The sequence below is a fragment of the Colletotrichum scovillei genome (genome assembly GCF_011075155.1).
Source record: "Colletotrichum scovillei strain TJNH1 chromosome Unknown Contig00003, whole genome shotgun sequence".
NCBI lineage: Eukaryota > Fungi > Ascomycota > Sordariomycetes > Glomerellales > Glomerellaceae > Colletotrichum > Colletotrichum scovillei.
In genome coordinates this window covers 606,504-626,049 of record NW_023336261.1, presented here as the reverse complement: position 1 = coordinate 626,049, position 19,546 = coordinate 606,504, and the positions used below count along the sequence as shown (strand labels likewise).

Here is a 19,546-nt window from a genome sequence, read left to right as displayed (position 1 = left end):
AGTCTGTCGTCGTATGACTCCCATGCCCATCCACAATCAACAGTCGAGCCTCGCCTCAGCCTCGGGCATAGTCTGTGGGATAAACACCTTCTCTAACCATTCAATGGCAGTTAAGTCTGTAGTCCAGCCATTATCTGTTGCTGTAAACTCCCACCCATCGTATGGAACCAGATGTAATGGAAACCACTGTTGTTGGACCGTCTTCCTTGAAAATGATAAGAGGACGAAGTGCCCTACCCAAGGCTGAGATACACTCAATGATAGAGACCCATGCCCTCGACCCAGGTTGTTTCTTGCGAACAGACGTCGTCTCAGCCATGCCCAGCACTAACCCATTAGCTCCTGACCCTCGAGGATGCCAGTCTCATCCATATTATATCTGTTGGCTGGTTTGATGTCCTTGATCTCAGGGATAGCAAGGAACTTAAACCAGTTCCTAATGACCTCAGTAGATGCCCCATTAACGCGTCTAGAATCGATGGAACGACTTCTCTGAACCTTAATGATAGGGTTCCTTCTCACGAAGGCATAGATCCAGCCTTTTCCTAATGGTTTGGTATCCCCAGCAGCAGCCAGAACTCGCTCTGCGAATTCCTTCACCTGTTGGTGCGTTGGTGCGAGGCCCAGCGAAGCCTGAATGCGAACCCATTGTGCCAGCTCCTGGTCAGGAGACAGCCTCTGCCAGTCAGCAAAGCCACTTTCCTAGTCTGACCACCTTGGAGACGTAGTTGGAGGGTTGATCGTGGTATCCCATACTCCAATGAGGCTCTCTTTTGACTCTTGCCGTTTGAGATGTCCTCGAGAGCCTGACGAAGCTGATCTTCGGTATATTGAGGCATTAGATATAGAAGAAGGTATGTGCAAAAAATGAGCCCATTTGGACTCGAATTGAAAATGTTGTGATAAAAGGAGGTTGGGGGTGGGCATTGCGTTGTGGTGGATTTTCGCGTTTTTGTGGGTGCCAGAAACAGGGGGGTGCCGGGAAGTGGGGGGTTTGACTTACTAGAGTCTCGATGTAGAAAACCTCAACGCTGTCGACTAAAGAAAGCTGAACACAGTGCGAAGGTAAGCGAACACAGTGACAAGGACAAAGAAAACCGAACACAGGGTCATCATGAAAGGGTTGACAAGACAAAGCTGACAAACTAGTTACCTGCATCAAAGAACCGTGTTCGATCTCATTTCACTGACGTTGGGGCAGTTCAGGAGTCCATGCTCGGCCTTTCCCGACTCTCGCCTACGAATTCTGAATAGTTGCACGACAAAGGGATTTACCAACCCCGCTGGCCAAGCGTGAATTCGGAAATGAAGATGAGTCAAATGATCAAAGAGTTGCTGTTCAACTTCTTCCGAGGATCAGAAACCTAAACCTTGGCTGAGCCAAAGCATGAAAGACTAGCAACACTGACACCTAGTTCCCCCAATGACTGGCATCTACACGCCGTGGCTGCCAACCAAGCCTCCTTGGTACCACAGCCAACCATACTGGAGCATGATGGTCTTTGTCCCTGGCTGCTCAGATGAGCGTATGTCCAAAATATCTTTATTCAATGCCGAAATCTGATTTATTCGGTTACCTTCAAGAGTGAGCGGGTGAACATATGAAGCCGGTCAATCTATGAGTACACCTTTCGGGCCCGTCCGTATAGCTATTACTTACTGCTTTGCTCCTATGTCAGCCCCTGCTCTGTTTTCTAAAGCGTGAGTTCCTATTATAGAATCAGGATTCAAGTAAGTCGCAAGGGGAGGAAACATAGTGTCAGCGATAGGAGTCATGAGAATAGCGGCAATAAGTGATCAAGCGGCAAATCACTTCGTCGCCCGCTTGAGGGGGTCTATCAAGAACATGATGGTTTTTAACAGTCTCGTTTCTTATGTAACTTGGGCTAGGTCCGACTTCGGACAAACTCACGGGACCATCTTACCTACTTCAAAATGATCATCTGATGTCTCATCCGGCGTCTGTATCGCAAACTATGCTATTGCAGATGCGGAACTATACCCAACGACACTAGACTTTAGTCCATGTTGTAGAACTGGAAGAAGTTGACCAACTAGGATACAATAACGACCTAGTACGATGGAGGAAGATAAGTAATTATCTAGAAAGCCGTTTCATGTATTCTGTTTGCTTCGTGCCCTACTCCCACAAGTGACTCGGCCACGAGTAAAGATATAATAAGAATTCATTTTCAAACTTGGCTAACTACATATTATTAATATGAATATGGGATACACACCCGGAAGGCACTCCACTCGCACCAACCGATCAATCGCTCCCAACCACGGGCGTTGGTACTCTACCCATCAAAGATGTTGTCCTTGAAGTATCTGCCATTGTCGAAGTACTCATTGATCTGCGTAGCTCTGCTCTGGCACGTTAAAACGAGTTTGGATGCCACCGGCCCCCCCGACTGTATTCTTGCCAGCGCTAATAGCCGCGTGATAACGTAATCCAATTCCTCTGAAAGCTGATCTGTTTCGTATCGGGTAATCTCGTCGATCACACACATCACATCAGCTCCTGGGTCAAGATATATCATCAGGGCACTGAACAGCTCGTACAAGGCTTCGATCTCGCGGTTGGCGAGACGCTCAGTAAAGCCGCCCTCTCGCAACAGTGACCCTTTCAGCTCATACTTGGGGAACCTCTCAGAAATCTCCCGCAAAAGCTGGTTGATAAGGCTACACATCATTCCTCTTGGAGATTCTTGAAGTTTTATTTCGTCCTCGTTCGTTCGATTTGGGAAAGGAATGGAGCAGAACCATTTGATTGTGATGAGATTGCTCTGGTACGCAATATCGTTCTTATTCTTCCATTCCGCAGCCAGGTGAGACATTGGCGAGCTTTTGCCCGTCGGGAGCTCGAGCGTTCGTGGTTCGAAACATTCGGGATTGGCTTTGGGGTCTTCATTAAGATTCACGAGAACCATGCCGCCCGTCGTTTTTGGCTGGAAGAGTGGTTTCTTGAAAGCCTCTTCTTGCAACTTCATTGCTTTTCGCTTTCGTTCTTCACTGATGCCTTGCCAAAGATCGCTATTGAAGGCGTTTTGATTCCATGATGAGAGTCCGTCCTTCAGAATTTCGCGGTACTTTGCCATTTCCTCTTTCGACTCTTCAGGTCCGAAAGGTAGTTCCATGCCGGAACGGCCGGTCGTGTGGATAGCGTTTGTCATGTTGGGAGGTGGAATAGATCAAATGGTTTGTAAGAAGTGAACTCACAATTGTCAACGATGATGGTAATGGCTGCGGTAAGTAATGAGTATGTTTTTGGTATCTAATACGCGAGGGAAAAGTGCATATCTATATCAATCGCAAGTCCGACTGTCCGAATGGTCTCCCGGTCTGGACTAGAGTCAGGACAAAAACACTCGAACAGTGGAGGTCGTGTGGGAAGGGAGGTGTGGAGAACCTGGATGATGAATACACAATGGCAAGAGAAAATGGGTAAATACATGCAGGTAAAGTAAAGTGAGATATTACGGTAGAGGAAGGTGAGTTTGTAGGGAATGATCGGTCGCGAAAGACCAGGTAGAAAGAGAATAGCGACAACCTCAGATAAAGGGGATGGGTCTGATGAATACACCCATGTTCGATTGCATCGCAAGGGATCACAAAGCTCCTGAACCATCACCAGAACTTTGAACAGACGTGAAAATATGGGCCCACAGTGTTAATTCATTAGTCATCGTGTACAAGCTCGAATGGTTGAGGATGTGGTGGCTGTCCGTGTTGTAATTCAAATACTCAATGAGAATCTACCTTTTATCCATGTACTAGAATGCCCGATGTCATCAAGAGTGGCCCAAGGTGTCGATCATGGGATTCTAGCTTTGATGGATTTCGTCAAGCTATGGCATCATTGTCGAAAAGGACTTAACATCTCCATGTTCAGCAGTGTCACCTAGACTGGCTGGATCACTAGTGTGTTATGGAATTAGTAACTCAGATGCACTGATGCAGCTAGATAAAGAGCACATGTCCGCATGGTTGTGGCTGACTTTTGAGATCAAGCTTCTTTTTAAATTGGTAAGTATCAGAGTGCCGCCACGTTAATTTCCATCAAGTATAGTCGCGGCAATCCATCTGACCATCCATCCCAGAGTCCTAGTATGCCATGGACATGTTAGATATCGTCCACTGCGCTGATTCATCTGAGCCCGTGCTACCACCCAAGTCGACGATGTTGTGGCCAAAATGCTCCGCCATACCCAAAGCTCTATTTTGACAAGTTGTGAGAAGTTTGAAAATCTGCGGTCCAGTGGAAAGCTTCTCAGCTAACCTTGCCAGCTTCCCCATGACTACTTCCGTGTCGCTCTCCAGAGCTCGCGTCTCGTACAAGACAATCTCATCCACTATACATAACAAGATACTCCCCCGAGGAAGCTGCTCTACTAGTCCGACAAAGACCGAAAACAGAGTCGTCGGTTTGAGCTGCTCTACATGCCGCCACTTGGACTCGTACATGAATGACAAGCCAACCTCTACGCCACTATCAATCATTTTTTCGAGAAGCTGACCGACAAGGCTTGTCATCATTCTGCTGGGGCAGCGATCTGTTTCAGCGTTGTTGCCTGCCACGAGGGCTGGCTTATGCTCCGCGCAAAACCAGTTGATGACGTAGAACGGTGTCGAGGGATCCCCTGCAGCCATGAAGCTTTCCGTCGCCTGGGCAGCTACAAAACTGAGCGGTGAGATCCCGTCAACGGCAGCAGTGTCGTCTCTTCCATTGACGAGAAGACAGCTTGATGACGTTGTATTCGTCATGAATGACTTGAAGCTTTCATGCCGTATGAGGGTGGCAGCTTTGGCTTTTTGTTTGTTGGTCAGTCTATTGCCAAGACGAATCTGAGTGGCCACGTCCCGTGGAACAAGACTTGGATCGTAATGAAGATACTCGAATAATCGCTTTTGTGCCTTCCTAGCCTCCGCTTGTCGTTCGTCGGCATTTGCCCGCGTTTTCATGGATATCGATGTCCCGGGAATACTGTGGGTTGCGTTCACCATGTCGTAAGCCGAAATTCGTGGTTGTGAGGAACTAAATTGCTGATCAGATTGTTCTGCATAAAATCGCTTTAGTTTAACGCGCGAAATATTTGTCCAAGAAGGGAAAGATGGAGACAACAGTGAAGAGGCAAGGGTAGAAGAAGAATATAATCAAGTGAGTGAATATAAGAGGCTAAGGAAGAAAGGGCCGAACGATACGGGTGTTCAACATACAGAGAAATATCGGGGAGCTTGCATACCTAAACCTAGATTCGTCTCCAGAAGTTTGAAAAATCGTTGAAAAAAGGGGGCCAAAGTCTTGGATTGTTCATTCATGTCAGATAGAAGGCGCATGCTCTCATGTGTTTCTTGAGCGTGACATTGCTGGGCTTCGTCTCTGAACGCTCTGACCTTAGTTCTAACGTTCTCGATACTTTTCTGGAGATCTTCTTGGTATGCTCCCTGCTTGAGCCAAGCATAGGTCACGTTTTCTAGATGATTAGTTAGTTGGTAAGTCATAGCCTGCTTGGTAAAGAGCACTGTCAATTAGTTTCTGGGAATCGGAGGGCAACCTACTGAGCCTGCTGTTGAGAAAGAACTGCATCACATGAGTGAGTGCTTCTAGAACGGCTCGGAATAACTCAAAGCTTCTTTTGTCAAGACGGTGGCCTCCCATGTTTCGATACATTTCCATGTAGTGCCTTGAGCTTTCCATCATATCTGGAATTTGTGCCAAGAATTCGAAAATGATCTCCGGGGTGTTGGAGTAGGTCGAGGCAGCCTGGTCTATCATTAACATAGGGCTTTCCTTGAGTATGTCACTGAAAACATAAGGTAAGGCTTACCCCGATGAAAAGCTTGAATACTCCACAGATACTGATCAAAAGACGCGTGAGCGCAAGTTTGCTTGAAGTCGTTGGGAGTGGCTAATGTTGACGTTACCTTGCTCCGTAATCTCCCATGGGCAATAAACTTAACCAAGCTTCCAGAGACTCTGAATGCCGCCCAATTCTATCAATGAACACCATTCTTTTACTTTCCTGGTTTGGGCTACTTTTCCAATGCTCTGCAGTCCTCTCAACCTCAGTCAAAACTTGAGACCAACTGCTACGTCGCAACTCCGATGCCGCGTCGAGTGGGATGTGGGCTGCGCTTTTCTTCTTCGCAAGTTTCTGTTCCACTTGTGTCATTAGGACAAAAAGGTGTTCCTTTTCCTCATTCGCCTGCTCCCACATCGCTGTGCTAGAGTTGATGAATAACTTGTTAGTTGGACCAGCCTTACATGTAATGAAGATACGCATGTATTGAAACAGAGAGTGGCAAGCGTCTACTTCGCATCTTTCAGCTTCCATGCTTCATTTGCAGAAACGAAACTTCCACTTTGCTCGCTATACACTGGTAGTAGCTGTCCCGGTGGACAGATTTGATTCTCGATGAATGATACTGCCTCTTTTTGAGGGTAGCGATCCCTGGAAAGGAGGAACGAATCTCTTTGGCCATTCTCCATGGTTTGAATTCAATAAACATGAGAGTCTTGGGAATGGACTGTGAGTAATGATCAGAACGAAAGGACTGGGCCTGCGTACATCACATCATCTCCAAGAGAAGGCTAGAGATGATTATGAGTGCAGGACATGTGGCAATTGGATTCCGACACCCTAGCTGCAAGGAGCAACTGTTGCCTCAATAGCCGCTGAATATTACATGACTGCATGGTGATATCAATCTTTATTGGCTGCGCGTAGTCTGACCAACGCATTTCCAGCAGGCTGTAAGCAGGCTGTAGGCAGGCTGTGACCCTCCAACTATCTAGTGTGATACGTTACATGCAGAGGACGAAAGTGCTTCTGAAAATCAGCCAATGTGGGTGTCTCATTCTTCTGTACCTACCGGTGGCATTTGCAGCGTCACTAAATGTCGGTATTGACTGGATGCAGGCAGTTCGGAAAGAGATGACACCGAAGCCCCTTGCTAACCGAGAGCCTAGGATCGTCACTCTCCAAAGTGCGGCGGTGTCTTCCTACACACTTGAATCCGGTGTCAGTCTGTAGCCCCGTCGTACTTAAAAGAACGCTGTCATACGGGGAATTTCTGCCTTTTAGTCCCTTCCTTTCACGGCTTTCTCATCACTGTTGGTTTCTGCTCAACCTACCTTACCTGGATATGCCGCCAGAACTATCGCAAGCAGCACGAGAAGATTCTCTCATTGTCACAAACAGGGATTTCCAGCAAAAAGATCGCGAGGAAATCTCCGAGGCGAATGAAATGTCGGAGTCTGTCTGCGGCTCCGAGAGTGAGAATGTCGACCCGACGAGCCAAAAAGCCGATACTCCGAGTTCTGAACAAGATGGTCACTCGCCAGCCGATCAAGAGGAGGTACCCCTAGAAGACACAGTGGAAGAGGATGAAGGCGAGGTAATAAGTGCGGCCCATCGAGCGGCGTACCCGAATGCGACACAGGTGCGTCATGTATTCGAAGAGGAGAAAGAATCCGGCCGGATGAAAATGCGATACCATCAAGCATCTCTACACCACACATTTACCAACTTGCGGATTGAAGATCTTGAGCGCGGTCTCAAGGAGCTTAAAGCTGCTTTTGAGAATCGCGATGACACTTGGGAAGCCCCGAAAAGGACCAAGTTTCCCATTCATCGACATGAACTGCGGAGGTCATACGCGAATCAGTTTCGCATCACGCGGCTGACGGCTATGCTACATTGCTCTCAGCAACCAGCCCTAGAAGTACAAGTCACCGAAAGGATTTCACCTATTCTTTTGACCTTGGACAACGAATCGCAGAATCTGTCTCACCAAATGCCTGGGAATGCTGAAGGCATCCCGTTGCAAAGCGGCTCTCTGAAGACCCCAGAGCGTCTGCGAATCAGGTCGTGGTCTCTTTTGTCACATCTCGAGAAGATAACTGGACGAGCTATAATGGGCCTTGCACAGTCGACTAAGATGGACGGTGTAAAGGTGCACAGCGGCGTCGCGTTTCTCCGGCCTTTCAAATTCTTCGCTGAGCACCACGATGCAATCAGGAAGAGTCATGCTGAACTGGAAGCTTGGATGCACACTGGCACACCCTCCAAGCACCGAAAAGAATCTCAGAAGCAAGCCGTTGAGCCTATTCACGAAACTTCGACTCAGCATGACTTTGATGATAAGAACCTTGTGGAAGATTTGAAGCTTCTTATCCACTTTCTTGATAACGACCTGAAGTCCACCTTGGACCTGCGCCAAAAGGTCAAGGATGGAACAGCGCTTGAAATCGAGTATGACGATCTTTGGCATCTCTTTGCACGGGGAGATATTGTTATTACGCCTTCTGACCCCAATCAAGCTTATCGAGTCATCAACATGGCGGGCGGTCGCGAGCCACTGCAATACGAAGCTAGGTACCCGCGAAGTGACGTCGAGAAGCCTGTTCCTGTGGACGGTTTTGTTCTGGACTGCCTAAGCTTTGGATCCGATGGCACCGCATACATTCCAAAACTACAGAGACTGCCAATCCATCGATTTCATGGAAAACGATTGATTACATCGTTACCCGTTTATCCTTTGCGGTTCGACCCGAAGCAAAATGCATTACGAGCCGAATTCGAAGCTATGGGCACGAGGTTCCTGGACCTGACTCGAGAAACAAGTTGCCACAAGCTGGCTCGTGGCAAGACACTCGATGAGCCATCTCATGACTTAGACAACCAAGTCATAGTCGACATGCGCCTCGCGATGACGGCTAAGACTGAGTGGAGAATGAAGACCAGCATATCGTCGGAAGAGCTCACACGAAGGGACAAAAGGGAGACTATTGAAGGATCCTGGTGTTATCATCGTGAACCAGGTTGTTGCGGTGGCGATGTCATTTTTAACGACCTCGTATACGATGAAGAGCATGCTGCCGCCTTCGGTCAGAAACTGACCAGGATGCTAGGTCCGCTGCAGGAAGAAGATCTGACAGAAGAAGATTTGATGTTAATGCAGCCTTACGTCTACGCCTTCGTTCTTCGATCTAGACAGTGGGCAACCATCTGGACAACAGACCTGAAAGAAGTTGTGTTTGAGAATAACTTCAACGACCTCGTCATTTCTGAAGACCACAAGGAGACTGTTAGGGCACTGGTAAAAACGCATGAGAACAAGCGGGCCGCAGAATCATCTCCTGGCGTCGCACGTAGCGTTGGAACAGCGCTGGATCTTGTCAAGGGCAAAGGGGCTGGCCTTGTCATTCTTCTCCACGGTCCGCCTGGCGTGGGGAAGACGTCGACGGCTGAGTGCGTTGCCGATGACACCCATCGACCTCTCTTCCCCATTACATGCGGCGATATTGGAGAGACGGCGGCCGAAGTCGAGACCAACTTGCAATATAGCTTCAAGCTTGCACATAAATGGGGTTGCGTACTATTGCTGGACGAGGCTGACATCTTCCTCGCGAAGAGAGTTCGAGACAACATCCGTCACAATGCCGTGACGAGCGTATTCCTTCGCACACTTGAGTACTACGCGGGAATTCTGTTTCTTACCTCCAACCGTGTGGGAGCCATCGATCCAGCATTCAAGTCAAGGATTCAGATGTCTCTCTCCTACAACGATCTGGATCTCCCAGTGACTCTCAAGATTTACGAGAAGTTCATCAAAAGAGCCAAAGAAGAGCAGCACAGTACAGGGACCCAGAACTTCAAGATAAAAGAGAAGGAAATCATGAGCTTTGCCGAAAAGCACTACAATCGACTTGAGCTTGAAGGACGATACACGTGGAATGGAAGGTATGGTTATGTCCCGCTCGCCCAGCTTTCGAGTGATGTCTCTCAATGTCTAGAATCGCTTAGTTTACTGACAACCAAATGATGTAGACAAATCCGAAACGCTTTTCAAACAGCCATCGCTCTAGTTGAGTACCAATACATATCGAAAGAGGCAGACGAGCCCAAACCCAGTCTTGGCAAGAAGCAATTCAAGAAGGTTGCAAGGGGGTTCAAAGAGTTCGACGACTATCTCATCAATGTGAACGGAGCAACTGAGGCAGACGAGGCTAGACGCGAGGGCTGGCGATATGATGTTCGAAAGACCGTATCCTCGCCGACGCCGCACAGATCCACCCAGGCTAGTCGCTTCCAGCAGGGTTCGAAACATCCTGCGCGAAACCTCGAGTCTGAAGATAGCTCCGAGACAGAGAAAGAAAGTGACAATGATTCTGAGGACGAAGTCAAAGATGGAAGAGGATCGGAGAAAAAGGCTAACCCCAGCACCGTTGGAAGTCAATCTTTCGCTACCGCTGGAGCGTCCCTTGACATGGAACAGTACCAACAATTTCTCAAGTTCCAGCAGATGATGTCCGGTGGTAGTAAATAAGAGTTAGAAATTGCAGTGAGCATACGAATGACTAGGAAAGTGGAAGTAGTAACAACAAGGACTAGACTTTGAGTTTCATCTCCTCCCGCCATGCGGTAACCATGAGATTGATCCTACCGTGAATCAGGAAACACACGAGAAATGACTGTTTTCTTCATTTAATTGCCGAGCAAGATCCGGTTGACATCACTGATTTTGCGCACTAGACATTGCGGCCACGTGAACTGCCATGCGTGCCATGAGGCAAACGAACGCAGGCAGCATCTGGAACACAGCCTTACAGCTCCACTATGCTGCAACCACATGACTTTCACAGATTTCAAAGCTTTGAACCAACCAGGCTCTCAGTTGCGCAGTTGGTTTTGGCCAAGAGCTTGTTGGAACCCTTGCCTCTGCAAGTCATTCGTTTCCCCTGAAAACAGCATCTCGCAAAAAGGTCCAGCAGACGCCTTATGGGGGTCGCCTTGCCAGCGTAAGCACAACATTGGCCAGTAAGCGGGAATGCGGCATAACCGAAGTGATGCCTGGCTACCTATCAGAAAGTGGACATGGTTGGTATATTTCAGCCGCGGCCAAAAACATCAGATATGCTCGGATCAGGCTAGCGTGTCTTATGCCAGCTCCACGCCACGGCTCTTTCGACAACGCTCGTAAACGCAGCTGCGCGGCCCGGCCCCCAGATCATGCAGCGTAAGCCGGTGTGATAGTCAGCCACTCTGAAGACTGAGGGCCGACCTGGTTGCAGCAATGAGTCGTCGGAATGCAGAAGGCTATCAAGGCTGGCTGAGTAGCCAGTCTGGCTTGGTGATGGGACTGGGCGTCAGACTGCTGACCATCTTGTCTCTGATTACGCCAATCAACGTTCGTCGTTCACGTAGAAAGCCTACGATCAACTGTTGCACAGATTTGTCCGGTTGAAGACAACTCTGCGGCTAAGCACTCTGTAGCCTGCCTTGGGGTTTTGCGTGTAGATGGGGGCCTTGCATGTGATGCTGATTGATCCCTATTTATTGCTGTTGGCTGCCCTGTTTCTGCTGGATCCTTCGCAACTCTGCTTTTTCTAAGAGACACTTCTTGATTTCATATTTATCTTTCTTATACAGAATCTCAATCATGGTTCGCATTGAAGATTTTGAGGGTATGCAGTACTCTAGGGTGGGAGACGAGTCTGAGATGCAGGAATACGCCTTTTTCAACCAGCAGTATGCAACCTCAACATATCAGAAAGAGCACGACATGAACCCCGATCTCATTGTGCGACCTCAAAACGACCAAGATGTTATCAGAGCGGTCAATTGGGCCAGAGAGAACAAGGTCGCCGTTGCCGTCAAGAGCGGAGGCCACCAGTACAGCGGAGCCTCGTCTACAAGCGGCAAGAACATCCAGATAGACTTGGGTAACACTTACAAGGATCTGATGATCTTGAAGCCCAAGGATCCAATTGCAGATAACCGCACACTTGTTTACATTGGCGTCAGCATTACTATGATGGACCTCAACAAGTACCTCAAGCAGACGAAGCTCTTTGTTCCCACCGGCCAATGTGCCTACGTCGGTGTGGGAGGTCACGGCCAGACTGGCGGTTACGGACAGTTGGGCCGAAGTTTCGGCCTTTTTGGAGACAACATCAGAACCATCCGTATGGTATGCCACGACGGTGTCATCCGCGACATCACCAAAGAGAACAACCCTGAGATGTTCTACGCCATTCTTGGTGGTAGTCCAGGAAACTTCGGCGTCATCACTCACTACATCGTTGAGGTGTACAAATCTAGCAGCTACCTTGGTACTGTTGCTGGACCCAACGGCTTCAAGGGACCTCACGGCATCAAGGCACTCTGGCTCTACTCCAAGGAGGTTCTTACCACACTTCTCAATGCCATTGCCGAGATGGCTGACGACCCTACATTCCCCCGCGGCTTTGACCTCTGTGTCAGTGTCATCAGCACAGATTTCCCCATGTCGACTCTGTTCAAGGAGCTCAAAGATGCCAACGTCTGGCAGCGCATTCAGGACCGCATCAAGAATGCGCTCGAAGACGACTTCCTGGAGTTGCTGAATGGACGTTTTCCAGCCTCGATCATTCTGTACGCGCAGTGGTGCCCGACCAGCAAGGAGGACGTGTACGATGCCAAGGTCGATGCCTGGTTTGGCAAGTTCCGAGAGCTCAAGAGCCTGTTGGAAGACTACTCGCTTCAGTTTGGCGAGTTCGACATGGAGATGTCGGATATGACTGGGCAGTGGATCTTCCCCAGAGCGCGCGAGTTTGACCTTCCATACGTCAAGCGCACATACGCGACCGACTCCACCAGCCTTACAAAGGACAAGTGGGTTGATGCCGTGGTTGACCGCATTGACCTCATCTACAACCCTGAACAGTATCTCAAGGGACACGAGGGTGAGAAGGACTACGAGCGCTTCATGCGATGTAAGCTGTCGGTTCAAATCCAGTGCTTTGGAGGCAAGTACTCGCGCTTCTTCGTCAACAGAGACAACGGCACATCCTACAGCTGGAGAGACTCGTCTGTTGTCCAGACTTTGGACTGCTTCCACGAGCCCGATGAAGATTCAAGAAAGCTGGCTCAATCATGGCAAGCCAAGAACGATCAGATTATGATCGGACCTGACAGCCCGTTCAGCAAGAAGGACAGACGTCTTCTTTGGGGATCCTATGGCGATTGGAACTTGGGTGATGAGAAGATCTGGAAGTGCTACTACGAAGATGAGGAGAAGTACAGGCGGCTTGGAAAAGCCAGAGCACTCGCTGATCCCAACGGAACGTTTACTGCAAATCCGTTCGCAATTACTGCAGTTAACAATGCAAAGTTGTGAACGGATTTCTGTACTGCACTAAAAATTGGACTGGGCGGAAAACTTGTATGTTAAGTATTAGGTCAAATTTGTACTTCAAATTGTTTGTAGTCTAAAATTGCATAACTCTCATCACATTGCCATTCTCAGCGCCAACATTTTGCCAATATCCGGACTTCCCAACCCAGTGACAGCGTCCCATCCAGCCACTGAGGGCCAACTCGCGTTCGGTACGAGCTTGGCTCCGAACTCAGGCGGGAACTTTTGCGTGCCAAAACCAGTTGTGCCAGTACAGCCCACGGACTGCCCAGCAGACACGTCGTTGATGGCTTGCAACCCAGCGCCATATAGCCATGGATTGATGAATCCCATTGGTGGCTTTCCCGCCTGGATGAGAGCGGCGTTGACCATGCCCACCATGCCTGCCCAGATTGGAGCGGCGGCGCTGGTACCTTGGAAGCCACCTAGTTGGCCGCCCGTCACGAATGTGAGGTTAAAGCTTTGGGCACTAACGTCTGGGAAGCCTCGGCCTGATGCGTTGAAGAGGCCGTTAAACTGGGTTCCAATGGTGTTCTTCAAGTACGCCGGCACAACTTGCTCTTGGTATGCCGGTCTGGCGAACTTGTCCGAGAACCCACCGCTCGAGAAGTCGCTGGCTCGCTCAGGCGCGATACCCCTCACCCCGCCAACTCCTGTGACAAAGGGGCATGATGCCGGGAAGACGGCATTGAACCGCGTGCTGTTGGTACCGTCGTTTGTGACACATGTGTTGCCCGGTCCAGAGTCTCCCGACGCGGCAAACATCGTAACGCCCCTGGCCCCGAGTGCACCGAACTGATCGCAAATCTGCTGAACATAGCCGTCCGGAAGTGACTGTTCGTTCTCGCCGAAACTAGTGGTAATCGTGTGAGGAAGCTTGTCGTCAGGTAGCTTAAGCATCGCGTCCAACCAGATCAGCCAAGGTTCCGTCGTGTCCCCAGGTTGTCCGCCTAGTTCGAGCTTGATCGGTCCATCCCCAGCCACGGCGGTGACGATATTTGGAACCGGATTGGATAGTGAAGCCGTGTATTGAACGTCGAAGTTGAGCTCAGCATTCGAGAACTTGTTCTGAGCCTGATCTGTCGTGCCGTTGTTGATGCTAAGGAAAGAAAACTTTACTCCCGTTGACGGTTGATCGACGTTTTTGGCAAACAGGGCAAAGTCGTCAAATTTGGCAACCTGATTCTGCGAAGCGTAGATCCCAAGACCACGGGCCGGACTGACGTTCATTTTGGCAGGAACATTGTACAGAGCTCGTATGCAGTTAGGTGTAATGGTCCTGTTACACGTAGGATCGACTTGTGCTTTCGATGCGGCTGGTGTAATCCTATCTACCTGTGCCGTGTAAAGAAGTTTCGGGTTCACCCCAGCCAACGACCTCTTCACCTTCCGAAGCTCGTCGCTGGGGGTGTCGTCAGCAAGAGGCGCAACCACGGTCGATCCTTGGTGCATAATCGGGTGAGAACAGAATCTCGTCGACGGGGTAATTAACGAGATCTTGTTCTTCAACTCCAAGGGTAAAGAATACTGCAACGTCCGCAGCACCTCCTTGCCGCTGTCAATGTTTCGAAACCATCTAAAGTCTGCGTCGAGCAGATTATTCGCCTTCTTCGCCGTCGTCTGCACTTTGATCCAATGACCATCGCTCTCTATATCTGCCGCTGTTGCGTTCCCGTGTTCCTGAAGCCAGTTTATAATGATGTCCCGTGACTCTGTATCGGGGTTGAGGAGTGCTTGTGCCTCCTCTCGAGAGAGGTGCCTGCCGTATAGCTCATGTCCCGGCGTGGAGACACTATAGAGGGCCCGTTCCACATGCCTGCTTCTATCGGCTGCGATGGATATGCTGAATCGGTGATCCGGATCAGCGGGACGAGAGAGTGTCCATCCGGATGGTGGATCTCTATTATACTCTACTTGTATTGAGCCAGCTCTCGAAGCGATGGCAAATGGCCCGATGAAGGAAAGAAAGGTTAACGCCGCAAGAAGGACAAGCATTTTGAAAATCGAGTTCGTGCCCCAGGCACTGGACTATTAGACAACAATTAACAGCAAGCAAGGAAAAGAACAGATCAAATATTTGGAGATAGCTTAAACGTTTCGCGGGGCATTTGGGGAGGAAGTAGTAACAAGACCTTGAGACCTCGTCTATGTTGCACCAGGACGGCCGTATGAACTACATAACCGCCAGATCCATTCGGCACTTGACTAGTGAGCAGTTCGAGTTAATTATCGAAACATAGCCTAAAGCTAAAGATGCGGGCGTCACCACGGTCGAAACTTGTCTGAGTATGGGTCCACCTGATGTCGCAGTATCTCTCTGTGGTCGAGGGTCACATCGTTAGTCAGTTTCAGATTTCCGAGGCGACGGTCTTTTCACCAGCATCCCGCCTCCGGTCACTTCAGGACTCCGGATTCATCGGGTCTCTGCCCCTCGTCTTACGACCCCATCGCAGAGTTGGCTGCTCTGTCGATTACAAGAATATAGGGCCCGAAATGGTTGTTCCAGCTCAACCGTAACGAGAGTATGCTCAAAGTGTATTGATGTTTGAGGGATCATGACTTGATGAAGGACTCTCCGGTTCTAGTAGGCTTTACTTAGCCTTCGTCGGGTATAGACCGTGTTTTCTTGGTACCTGCTGATTCGTAAGTCAAGGAGATCGGGGAACAGGGTCGAAGGCCTATATCCGATGAAAGACTCATTGCATGGAGATTCAGTCGCGGAGGAAGCTGTATCCTAATACACCTTTCCAAGGCTTGCGGTATTGAGACCGCACGAACTTCAAAAAGTCCACTAAGGCTTCATAAAGACCACATAATGGAAAACGAGTACGAAGTTGGTGGTTGTTGGACACTTCGTCGTTTGGACGACGAACTATTCCAAATGTAGCTAGAATCCGAAAGCGGATGAAAGTTAAATGTGTAGTGTTCCATCCAGGAAAATGTCTGTACCTACAACAAACTTTACGGTAAATTTGTAAAGCAAAAGTGTGATTCTTGTAAGTGCGATGGATCTTCGGACATAGCCGTGAACCCGAGACGATCGTCAGCCAGAGAAAGCTTGAACCATCCGAAGCCTGAGAGAAGGTGGCTCCTTGGTGAAGGGGCTTGATCACGGGAAGGGGGGTGCTTTGGATGGCCCGGGGGAGCACAGCCCGTTAGACGTTTCCAACGCGCGTCAATTATGCAATGAGCATACAAGGCCTACCTTACGTGACTCGAACCTCACATTCGTGGAGTTGGGTAGGGAACCTTCTTCCTTCGATCTGCAAATCCCATCTAGACTAGTCGGGATCTTCCAAGCCACAATTGTGCCCTTCTGGTATTACCTATTGAACAGCTACAACGTTGGTTAACAAACGGTCTTGAAAGTGATGCACTCCTGAGTAGTAAGTCAAACGGCCTACAGGAACTCAGGAACCTATTGCCTCTTGCTACAAGGAGGTGTCAAACAACACTCTCCTCTCGAAGATAGTCTGCATAGGCTGCGATCGTGATCACTTTCTATGATGAATGTTTCGAATTATGTTTGGGCCGGTGATGTCGCGGGCCAGAGCTTTCAAAACACAGGTACTCTATTATATCTAAGCAGGGATGCCTCTCTATAATTATCACATGGATGAGTGACTACCTTGCCCGTACATCCCAGTTGTTTTCGCAATTCTATCTTTTCAGTCGGTGGTAAAATGACCATTCGCGCATTTTCTGCCTCTTGCAACCCGATCCTCGTAAGATGCCTCAGGTATAGCCCTTGAATGGTATGGATTCTACCGTAGGACTACATTTATCTTTCTCTATCAACGAGACAAATAGATGTATTGAAGGCTGGAACAGTGGCTTAGTAGTAGCTAATGACTGGCAAGTCGGTCGGGTTACTTCCGTCTATTTCTCTCCCTATTATCAGCCTTGACTGAAGACAAACATTGCGAGCCTCATTCTTGTTTCGAAAGTGATTGTAAAGTTCTTCAACGTCATAGTCATTGAATTCAGCTGTAAGTGGAGTGCTATCGGCTCGTTGGGTATGTATATTGAAGTCGATATAGTTCTTTCTTCCCACTCAACTGACAACAACCCCTCAATGCAAGCAATACAAAAACAAGGCTTGAGCAGATGCGTCGATGTTATAATTCGTATTTCCCCTGTTCCGCCACGATTTTGTAATCTATTTCTAAGAAGCTTGGCAAGAAATGGGGAGGTCGAGGCCCAGGCCGGATTTTCTCCCAAATCTGTCCCCCCCTTCCCTCTTCGTCAACAATATCAATCCAGCCCTCATAATCGGTCTCGCGAATGACATCGCACCAAATCAAAAGGTCGACGTTATTTTCAGTCCAATGTGTTAAGAACCTGCGTTGCGGAGCTATTCGCAGTATGAGTCGTGAACCTTGCAGATGCCTTCCTTTCTAGGAGCTCCAGTGTTGCTGATGGATGCTGAATTACTATGGTTTAGGTACCAGATAACGACACAATTCTCTTACTGGGAGGGCCGTTCGCCTCTGTTGTCAGCATGTCAAGCTCCATATGGATTGGTCTGGGGTTTGGGTATATACACAATTTCATCCTAAAGAAAGGAAGCCCAACTAATGGCATGATGGGGGGTTTCCGTAGCAGACCCGTGATGATTTTCGGATTGTCGTCGGCTTTGCGAATCACGATAGTCAATGGGGGTCTTTTTGACATCAGTCGTGGGTGATTTTTTAGCTCAGACTCCCAAACCGAGGACGTCAGTCTTGCGATCGGATTCGGAAAGACGTGGCGCACTCTGGACAGCCAGTTTTTGTCCATTGCGGTCGATTGATTCGGTCGCCGTTGATTCGCATTGGGCCTCGCTCGAAGCCTTCGTGCTGCTGTAAGCTCGAGCCGCCTCACTATCCGAAGCTGAGTTACTGGGTTTGGGTATTTCCAGGAACTTTTTTCCATAGTCGTCGGCGTGTCTGAAACTCATGTCGTACTGCGAGCCGGCTGGGTGCCTGTCACGGCGCGCATCTTTCCGGTCGTTGATCAGAAGATCATTTAGGTCCGAGAGTAGGTCCTCAGCTGAGAGTTCTTCTGTGTTGTTGATGACTATTGCCGGTGGCTTGCTCATTGCTTCTGGAAGCTGGGTTGACTTGGAGCGGAGGGACGACTGCGTAACTTCGGTATCAACGGTTATCGAAGGAATGCCAGATGTCGATATAGAATCTAAGTACTTCCGATATAGGCCGTGTGTGAGGAGGGGACATCTGATACCTTTCCTCTTAACGACAATTTTTATACTCATCATTAATGGACATCCTGAAGGTGTCAACTCGCATTACGTCGGTTGCATCCCAGAGGTAAATCGCAAGGTTCAAAGACGGATGATTTGACGCCTGCGGGTGTTTGGGTGTTGGTAAGACGCAGTAGGTAATCCCATGCCACCCGAACAACAAGAACAAAGCAGGTGATCTGTTGCTTGACATGGTATAGAAGTTTGGGCAATCTGGCGATGGAGCCAATGGTATCGGAACTTCGCAAAAGGTGGAAAGTGGGTGTTGTTCATAACGGCCATTGAGTGATTCGCTATCGTGTCTTGGTGGAACATGTGTCTGACGCCAAGACGGCGCATAGAATTTAGTAGGACAAAGAGAAGCACTAGAAATGAGGTAAGTCGACAGATCAAAGCACGACCATGATGCAAACTCAAGAAATTACCGATTGTTCAACGGCCAGAATCATTTGGGCGGGCTCTGGCCATCGTGGCGGTGTTTTGGGCCTTTCATAACGATGCGGGTAGACATTCCGGTGAAAATTTACTCAATGTTTGCTTTTCTTGGCTGATTGAACATGCATATGTTCGTTGTCGCCAGTGTTTGGTAGACTTGTCGGGGCAACGAGGCGGTAAAAGAGCGATAGGGTACCTCGTTGAACAAAAGACCGTAGACTCTGGCTGGTTTACCGCGTCAAGGACTGCTAATCCTCACTCCTCTAGCCTCATGAGTTGATCACGCATGAACGCCGATTCTCGAGAGCATTCTCGTAGTCAAAAGCACTGTCAACAAGTGTTTCCGCCGACTCCCGAGATCACGGTACCTGGCTGAGCGGCATCCAGATGGCGGCGGCTTTCATGAGAGCAATCCCTCTCAGAAAAAGTGAGTGGGAACAGTAAACCTCGGTGCGGTCGACTCGGGCTTCCGGACCGAAACTCACCCACTGCCGGTATGCGCTCAAGGCTAGGTATCAGAATGACGGAGACCGAGAGTAAACAAACTCAATTGATAGACAAATATCTCACTGGCGTCGCAGAAGCTTCTCATCACGAGTCTTATCTCATGACGTTGAAGTTCAGCGCCGGAAGCACGGCGTCAAATTCGCCCAACCACCTGATCAGATCATCACCTCAGAGGAT

The 19,546-nt window shown here is 49.1% G+C and overlaps 6 protein-coding genes across 6 annotated transcripts; 2 read left to right on the top strand and 4 right to left on the bottom strand.

Moving 5' to 3' along the window:
* Positions 1-2,300: 2,300 nt before the first annotated feature.
* Positions 2,301-3,176, bottom strand: HER10_EVM0002830 (uncharacterized protein; the record flags this gene model as incomplete). Its single annotated transcript, XM_035472524.1, has 1 exon — positions 2,301-3,176. The coding sequence occupies one exon, from the start codon at positions 3,174-3,176 to the stop codon at positions 2,301-2,303; it is 876 nt and encodes a 291-aa protein (XP_035335782.1).
* Positions 3,177-4,107: 931 nt separating this feature from the next.
* On the bottom strand, positions 4,108-6,543 carry HER10_EVM0006607 (uncharacterized protein; the record flags this gene model as incomplete). The annotated part of the gene is made up of 6 exons (XM_035476188.1): positions 6,318-6,543; positions 5,929-6,228; positions 5,832-5,862; positions 5,563-5,767; positions 5,247-5,477; positions 4,108-5,060 (listed from the first exon to the last, which is right to left on the bottom strand). The coding sequence occupies exons 1-6, from the start codon at positions 6,491-6,493 to the stop codon at positions 4,108-4,110; spliced, it is 1,896 nt and encodes a 631-aa protein (XP_035336138.1). The 5' UTR covers positions 6,494-6,543.
* Positions 6,544-7,127: 584 nt separating this feature from the next.
* On the top strand, positions 7,128-10,315 carry HER10_EVM0008547 (uncharacterized protein; the record flags this gene model as incomplete). Its single annotated transcript, XM_035478064.1, has 3 exons — positions 7,128-9,749; positions 9,837-10,233; positions 10,265-10,315. The coding sequence occupies exons 1-3, from the start codon at positions 7,150-7,152 to the stop codon at positions 10,313-10,315; spliced, it is 3,048 nt and encodes a 1,015-aa protein (XP_035336310.1). The 5' UTR covers positions 7,128-7,149.
* A 1,133-nt stretch (positions 10,316-11,448) lies between these two features.
* Positions 11,449-12,952, top strand: HER10_EVM0002971 (FAD binding domain-containing protein; the record flags this gene model as incomplete). The annotated part of the gene is made up of 3 exons (XM_035472662.1): positions 11,449-12,458; positions 12,510-12,713; positions 12,769-12,952. The coding sequence occupies 3 exons, from the start codon at positions 11,449-11,451 to the stop codon at positions 12,950-12,952; spliced, it is 1,398 nt and encodes a 465-aa protein (XP_035335799.1).
* A 326-nt stretch (positions 12,953-13,278) lies between these two features.
* HER10_EVM0005481 (uncharacterized protein) lies at positions 13,279-15,180 on the bottom strand (the record flags this gene model as incomplete). The annotated part of the gene is made up of 1 exon (XM_035475096.1): positions 13,279-15,180. One exon carries the CDS (start codon positions 15,178-15,180, stop codon positions 13,279-13,281), a length of 1,902 nt encoding a protein of 633 aa, XP_035336038.1.
* Positions 15,181-17,451: 2,271 nt separating this feature from the next.
* HER10_EVM0013362 (uncharacterized protein) lies at positions 17,452-19,432 on the bottom strand. The gene has a single exon (XM_035483211.1). It carries the CDS (start codon positions 18,440-18,442, stop codon positions 17,882-17,884), a length of 561 nt encoding a protein of 186 aa, XP_035336750.1. The 5' UTR covers positions 18,443-19,432; the 3' UTR covers positions 17,452-17,881.
* Positions 19,433-19,546: the final 114 nt, after the last annotated feature.